This window comes from Lathyrus oleraceus, chromosome 5, assembly GCF_024323335.1.
Source record: "Lathyrus oleraceus cultivar Zhongwan6 chromosome 5, CAAS_Psat_ZW6_1.0, whole genome shotgun sequence".
NCBI lineage: Eukaryota > Viridiplantae > Streptophyta > Magnoliopsida > Fabales > Fabaceae > Lathyrus > Lathyrus oleraceus.
Genome location: NC_066583.1, coordinates 53,537,891 through 53,546,068, shown reverse-complemented (window position 1 = coordinate 53,546,068; position 8,178 = coordinate 53,537,891). Strand labels below are relative to the sequence as shown.

At 35.2% G+C, this 8,178-nt stretch overlaps 1 protein-coding gene across 1 annotated transcript; it reads left to right on the top strand.

Annotated features, from left to right (window-relative positions):
- Nucleotides 1–5,913: 5,913 nt before the first annotated feature.
- On the top strand, nt 5,914–7,035 carry LOC127084203 (EPIDERMAL PATTERNING FACTOR-like protein 2). Its single transcript, XM_051024608.1, has 3 exons — nt 5,914–6,313; nt 6,406–6,440; nt 6,526–7,035. Exons 1-3 carry the CDS (start codon nt 6,190–6,192, stop codon nt 6,775–6,777), a joined length of 411 nt encoding a protein of 136 aa, XP_050880565.1. The 5' UTR covers nt 5,914–6,189; the 3' UTR covers nt 6,778–7,035.
- The last annotated feature ends 1,143 nt before the right edge of the window (nt 7,036–8,178 follow it).

Genomic DNA, 8,178 nt, shown 5'->3' with positions numbered 1-8,178 from the left:
ATACTTGAGTTGGCATGTATCCATGACTGAAAATATAGTCGTTAATCTTTGTGATTTCTCTCTATAGTTGGTCAGATCTTTTCACCTGCCTTGCTTATAAATATGGTGAATTGAGTATTTGGAAGTTTTTGCAACCCTTGACATTCAAGCTTGCAATTACTTTATTAGAAAACACATTCGTTCCCTCTTCCTTGAGAGTATCAGTAGAAGTGGTTTTAGTGATGTCTTAAATCCTTTGCCTTTCTTTTGTTTCTCATGCTTCATTAATTCCACATAGCCAGGTATCGTTCTAACTCCGACTTTATCTTTAACCTTTATTGTTTTTCTAGTTAGGATGAGCGATAATTCAACCGACTTAGTAAGTGATTCTGAAGTTGAAACTGCAATTGTCTCTATAATGGGGACATCCCTATATTCTCATCTCCCTCCTCATAATAACAATCACCTAGAACTAGAAGTAATATCCTTGTTTGACGATTCTGACTCAGAAAGGGTATATGAGGAAGAAACTTCTTCGTCCGACTAATTAGAAGCTTTATTAAGCTTTATTATCAAATGTAGGCAGAGAGGTAACTCGTTGTGATGTCCCTATGCCCCTCACATCTTATCTGAGGAAGAGATAAAAGTCAATTGACAGATGAGAAACCAAGCTAAAGACTACATTCAACTTCGTTTAAAGAATGATAATTTCTAGTCTAGTGACACTGAAGTGAAATCTCATTTAGATCTCTGAGCCCCGACATGTGCGGTTGAGTATGATTGGGTGGACTCAAGAATACTAGGTACTTCATTGGCACTGAGCACTGAGGTTGCTATAAAATCGGTCGACATTATGGTTGGAAATCCTTTGGAGTGATTAACTCTTCCAGTGTTAGGGAAAAATATGATATGTAGTTTTTTTTGATGACTGTGTGGTCCCATTTTTTGAGTGTTTATTACAAGAATAGGACTTCGACTTCCTTTTTCTGAATTTAAGGTAGTCGCCCTGAAGTGTTTAAAAGTTTCTCCTTCCCAACTCCATTCGGGGTCATGGGCATACATATGGGGGTTCCAATTGTGTGGGCTGCGAATTATGGAAGCCCTCTCTTAGTATTTTTTATCTTTTCCATCTAAGGCACACTTCCCCAGATAACTTTCGTAATCAGGGGCTTATTTACTTTCATCCAGTTAACCTTTTGTTCCACCCTTTTACTTTGGACTTGGCCAACTTATTAGGGTATTTTTTTACTAGTAAATCCCTTGAATCTCACGACCCATCTCATTTTCTATCATCTCCCTTCAGATACTCCTTACTTTTATCAAGGCCTTGGTTATGAGGAAGGGTTCAAACCTGACAAAGGTTCCCCCTACCGAGGTGAGAAAAAGGCAGATGGAAATTCATGCTGTTTTGAGTGCAGTTTTCCAAGAGGAGAGGAAAAAAATACTTGGTGAGAGTGGAGGCCTCATGCTTTTTTTGACATGCTTGTTTGTGTTTTGCAGATAGCATGGAAAAAGTAAGCATGTTGAAGCAATTCGAAGCTCAATGTCCAAGTCGTGGTGAATACTAGGACTTCTTCCTCTGCCTTCTACTTCTGTTCTTGAGGTCGATCAACTTGTGGATGCTGCAGCTACTTTAAAAGTGGAAGAATTAATCACGTCTCCAATTTTGACAAAGAAGGCCTGAGATGAGGAACAAAAATCCCTTTGGGACGAGGGTTCTCCAATACGTACTCACGTTGCTAGGGGTGGTACTTCTGGGGAGGTGACTCCCTTCATGCGGATGTTATATGTATTTTCTTTCTGGCTTGCTCAAACTACTTATAAGGCGGCCACTAATGTTTCGAAGATTTATCCTTGGTTTAGAATCTCCCTTAAGGGAATAAGATGGAACTGGCTTCTGAGCTTTCCTAGAACATGTTCAAAGCTGCTTTTATCTTCTCACTTTTCTATGCTGAACGGGGAGATGTCTTGGCCTCGGGTAATCCCTCCAAGGAAAGGGATACATGGAAATGAAATGCTCAGTATATGGAGATGAGGTGCATTACTCTTCAGAAGGAGGTTGTTTCACTAAAGGAGAAGGTTAAAGTCGCTTACTCTTTACAAGTGATAGTGGAAATACATGGTTCTCCTTATGATCTGATCGCTCGTGTGACTAAGTTGGAAGATTCTCTCAAGGATGTAGAGAAACAATATCATGTTGCTTAAAATTATGTTGAGGAGAAGACTCTCCAGGTGGAGGAGCATCGAAAAACAATTCTTGAGGGAACCAATCCCCATGTTGATGCCTTGAAAGCTCTCAAAGACGAGGCGCTAGGTATGAAGTGGGCACTTCGTGACTCTCTTCAGCGGACTATGTAGAACGTCATTGAAGTATGTGGGTGAATTGTGGAACAAGCGAGGATGTTTTGTCTGGATGCTATAATTTTAGCCGAGATGCTGGATCCGTTTCAATCTACTCTCTGTGTGACTCTGGAAGATGGTTCCGGTTTCTTGGCTACCGACGCTTCAACTTGATTTTCTTTTTCTTTGTATTATCTTATTTCATGAAATGCTTCCCAGGATTTTTGTACCTCGGGTGTATTAATATTTAATGTTTAATTGAACTATTTTACCTTGTTGATTCGAGTGTTATTCACTTTAGAGCTTTGCGTTTATCTTCCTTTATCATTGTCGTTGTTTACGAATTGTTGTAACTCCATGGCTCACCAACATAAATCAGTTGTAACTCCATGGCTCACCAACATTATCATTGTCTTTTACCTTGAAAATTTTGTATGTTTAAGTCGGATCACCAACATAAATCAATTATGACGGGATATCTGTTTTGGGCGTGATAACCATAATTGCTTGCTTTACAAAGGAAATAATTCATCTCGTTGTATTGACGTGGCAATCATACCTCAGGAATTTACTTTTTTTTTTACTCGCGACTTAGTGTATTAAACGATGTTAGCTACCATTTTTGGATGCTATACTTGCTTGTTGTATTTAGCGATTGATGTAGTAGTATATTGGTTTGTACACCGTGTTTGCCGGTTTGGTTGCATTCCCTGGGGCGAGGTCTGGGATCGGAGAAATCATTTTTAAATGATCCTACTTTGTAAGGTGCTTTGCGTCATAGAGGACCGTTCCCCGGTCAAGGGTAGGATCCTCGTCCCTTCCCCCGAGGTTTGGCTCGGATCGAGGTGGACGTCTCCAGGCTCCACCACATAATCCCTTGGATTATCTATATCATAAGGGGGTATCATCCATGCAAAAATGTGTTTATCTTGCCTAGGATGAGGAGTCACATGAGGTGTGTTTTTGAGCTGTATCAGAATCGCATCAATGCATTTAGTCTGTATCAGATACACAACCTGATATAGATTGTGTTTAAGCCGTGTCAGAATCACATAAATTCATTAAGTCTGTATTAGATACACATTGATGCAAGTAATGCTCTTAAGTCGCATCAGAATGGAAAAAAATGTGTTAAGTCTATATCAGATACATAATCAGGCATGAAATGTATTTCATTCGTGTCAGAATCGCAAAAATATGTTAAATATGTATCAGATACACAATCATACTTTTGATCTTTGTTGTCTCTTTCTTGATGTATAGGCCATTCATGTACCCCATTTTGTATTTGTCGGTCGATATATAGTCGGATGGTCAACTTTTCCAGAGATGTAGCTTGAGGGTCGTCGTTGAATCTTTAGACTCGTCAAATTAATGTTTTAGTGAAGTGTTTCTTGATCATTGGGGCCGAGACCTTTCAACATCTTCCTACTCCATAGTGGATATCTATCTAAAGGTGACTGACGACATGTCCATGGACGACCCAGTCTGATGATCAGCTTTCCATAGACCCGACAAATGTCGTCCGTTGGTGGAATTCTATGATAGGCCTTCCCCCCGACCTTCTTAGAAGGAGTGAGAAATGTTATTCTCGTCCAATCATCCCTTTAGAACGAAGATGTTGATTGGGGATCAGAGTCTTCCATCGACCGATCTCCATGCAACTGGAGTTCAAGGTCCTTTTTTCTGGGTCAGTTTAGTGAAAATCTGCTCTTTGATTTGGCTTGAGGAGATCTTGGTGCATCAAGTGAAATCTTTTGCTTCCTTTGGGAGGCACCCCAGTATTGGAATTGCGCCCGATGTTAACTATGAACTCGTGGTATATAGGTATCATTAACTATTAACTTGTCATATCTTATGGTGTCGCCACGGTAAGTACTCCGCTGGTGATGAGAGGTACATGCAAGGTTAGTTTGTAAGACGTAGAGCGAATCTCCGGTCTGACCCTTATAGAAATCACCTTTAGACCCCAACATAACCATAGATCTGGATTTGAGATTCTTCCTTCTACTATTTTGCGAAGTTCTTGAGAGATTCAAAGATTTGGATTCCAAGGAATTGGAGTGGAAACGCTGATTGATTGAATTGATTGCGACATGTTTTCATGTTCTCTTCTAAGTGCTTCTCGGTTATGAGATCTGAGAAAGTTGAAAAACAATTGTGAATTAGCATAAAGTGTGGAAATCGAAAGTCAATTTGCTCTTGATTCAAAGGTTATGAATTGGTAAATTAGAGATTAGATTTGAAATCGTGGAAATTGAAGGAATTAGAAGTTGAATCCCACACACTGTACATATATTCTGCTCGAGAACTAGAAATGAATGCAATTGATGAACTGATGATCTTGAACGCTGACTCTGATCTCCTTAACGGTGCTATAAGGGGGATCTGCATGGTTAACACTTTAATGTCCAAATCAGTTTCAGATTCAAGAATGAGAATAACGAAAAGGTGGATGTCTGAAATTATACTTTACTCTTAGCATGTAAATTAATTTTATATTTTAGGTCAAATAGAATTGATTTGAGATGAATTGGGATCTTGAAAATTTGAATTTTTTACTGGTCCAAAAAAAAAAAATATATATATATATATATATATATATATATATATATATATATATATATATATATATATATATATATATATATATATATATATATATATATTCGATCATATGAAAAAAGACGAGCAATTATTCTAATAATTATCTTCATATAATAATATATTTAGTGAGTGAAATGTCTCTCCCAATTGAGACATTTTTAACTTTGAAGTACCATTAGACATTTCAAGCATGGTTAAAAGAATAACTCTTTGCTTGAGTTACCACATGTACTATAAGTTTCATTTAAACTCTCAAAGAGAGTAACAAAAACCATTGTTGTTTATGTTGTATATTCCAACAATTCCCGTGAGTTACTTGGGAAAATAAGACATACTTTGCGTGTTCAAATAAGTGTGTGATGAGCAATGTTTTTCCCCCGATGAAGAAGGATATACACACACAAAGAAAAATGAGTTACTAATTAACCAATGAAGTCGTCATAAAGTTTCTTTGGTTTTTCTCTTGTCTTTTGTTAGTATTTGCAATATGCCCATCTTGGTTTATGTTTTGTCCCCATATGATGCAACTTGTTGTTTCTCAGGCTCAATAAACGAGACACTGCCTAGCTGTATGTCTTACTGAGGTCCTTGGTTTTGTTATGCCCTTTCTTTCTCTCAAACATCAACCCTTTTTGTAGTCCTGCCTTTTCAATTGATGGGAAAATAATAGAGAATGAGGTAAAAGTAAAAATTTCTAAAGGAGGATTGCCACATTGCCTAAGGACTAAAGAGTTCGAATTTACCGACTCATGTCCCTAAAGTCAATTCTATAAAATCGGTCAAAAAAAAGACTGTCCTTACTTATAAACAGATATTCAGATTATATTATCCGATATATATCTTTTAATAATAGCAATATACATATTAGATTGAAGTATATGTAAATTTTAATACTAGTATTAGATATTTGAAATGAATTAGTTGTATGACAGGTTAGGACGTGCACTGCAGTGGTGAATATGACATGAACAATGTATTATAGAGGGGTGGCATTCAATATCTGACCCCATTTTAGGACACCTTTTTCAGAATTTCAGTCTCACTGCCTTCTCTGCTGCCACATATCCTCTCCTCTTCTCTCTCTTTCTATCCTCTCCCACACACACGTACGTGCTATACTGTTTCATTTCTACCATATCTCATTTATTTCTCTCCCATCAACTTTTCTTCAATATATATATTTATTTACACTCAAAACCATATATTAACTGCTCCTTTCTTCTGCTTCTTCTGCTTCTTTACTTTACACACATACCTGAGAAAATGAGCATAACTAGTAAAATGAGTCTCCACAGTTCCCACAAATATAGCCAAAGAATCATCTTCATTTGCCTCATTCTCTTTGCTTCATCTTCTTTCTTCACTCCTTCCATTTTCATGGCTCAAGGTAACTAACTAACTAGCTTCTCACCCTCCTTCAATATCAATATCATGTTTTATTTATTCAACATTCTTGTTCTTAACCATGTATTCATGCAGGAAGAACAATTTCCAATCTCAATGAAGTTGCAAAGGTACTACAATATTCTTCTATTGAAACTATCTTAATATGTTGTTTTTTTTAATTTTTAAAGTGAGTTATTACTACTAAATGTGCAGAATGGTGTGGAAGAACATGAATCAGTAATAGTAGAAAAAGTTCAAATAGGATCAAAACCTCCAAAGTGTGAAAAAAGATGCAAAAGTTGTGTGGAATGTGAAGCAGTTCAAGTACCTATTGTACCATCAAAAGTTCAAAACCATAGAAGCCATTATTATTCAGCAGCTTATTCATCAAGAGGGGATGGTCTTTCAAACTACAAACCTATAAGCTGGAAGTGCAAATGTGGGGACAACTTTTTCAACCCTTAGTTGACTCAAAAAAAGGAACACATCACCCATTTTTATTTATTTTTAAATTATTAAATACTTCAAGCTAGTAGCAACTATAGTATATATATATTATTATTAACTAATATTTTCTGTCTTTTATTATTTTGCCTCACACCACACCTTGTATATGGTAAATATTTGGCAACTTTATATGTAGTAAATATTAATTTATGGCTTATTTTGATAAGTACTTATGCTAGTTAGTTCCACATGTTTTCTTTTATTTATTTATATTGTTATTTTTGTTGAGTGAAAAAAATGAGAAGTGAAGAAGAAGTGTGTCAGAGAGTTTAGTTTTCGTATGCTACAAGATTAAGATTTTTGCATCAGGAAGATTTATAAAGCATCGAAGGGATAACATCACATAGGTGTCTGTCTACCTAGCTAGGGATCACTTTGTGTTTCATATTGCTTACGTTTGTTGCATTATTATTACCTTAGCTGACACAAATATTTCAGTGAGGAAAACAAATCATAGTAGTAGTGATTAATTTTGAAAGCAGTTTATGGATGAATTCAGGCTAATATGCACTTTTTTAGTGGCAATCTAACTACATATGTGAACCTTTTTTTTTCTTCTGAAAAAATATATTAATGTACTAGTTGTACAAATATCACTTTTTTTTTTCTTTCAGAAATGTATTGATATTTTTTAATGGATCAGTTCTGAAAAACCTGTTCAATAGTGTATTTAAAAGAGTATCAGGTACATATATCTTACCAAACATTGATGGAGGGAAAGAGTTAGGTGAGTCTTTTACCTTTTTTTGAGTTGCATTCACTTTTATTTCTTCTTGCTTTTCTACTTTTGTTTTTGATGCATTCTCTCTATTGAATTCTTAATGTATTTTATTATTCCTTTCTGTAAAAAATTTCAATAATTATTTGTTTAAGAATTATTTTTCCATGTTAAAAATACAATAGTGATTTTATTAAAATTAAAAAAAAAACATTTCTAGTAGAAAAGAGAGAAAAAATAAAGTTTATAATGTATGCTTTTCAATCATATTAATTAAAAATTATTTTAATATTTAGTTTTCAACTTGAATTCTTTTTCAAATATGAATTGTAGGAGTACTTTTCTTATAACAAGTTAGGTAGGTTTTAAGAATTCTTAATATAACTTAGGTTAGCATGTATTCTTGGTCTCTTACTTTGATTTTAGAGTATATATCGGTTCTCTACAATCCTTTAATTTTATTAAGTTGTTTATGTTGAATGCAATTCAACATTTAAGATTGTTTAGCTTTCGGTTTCATTTGTATTTAAATTTGAGTTTCATTTGATTCTTGGTATTAAAAATTTAATGAAGTTGCATTTTGCAACTGTTTTCTGAATTAAAGAAAATTACTTAGAAATTTTATCTTTCTCTATCTCATT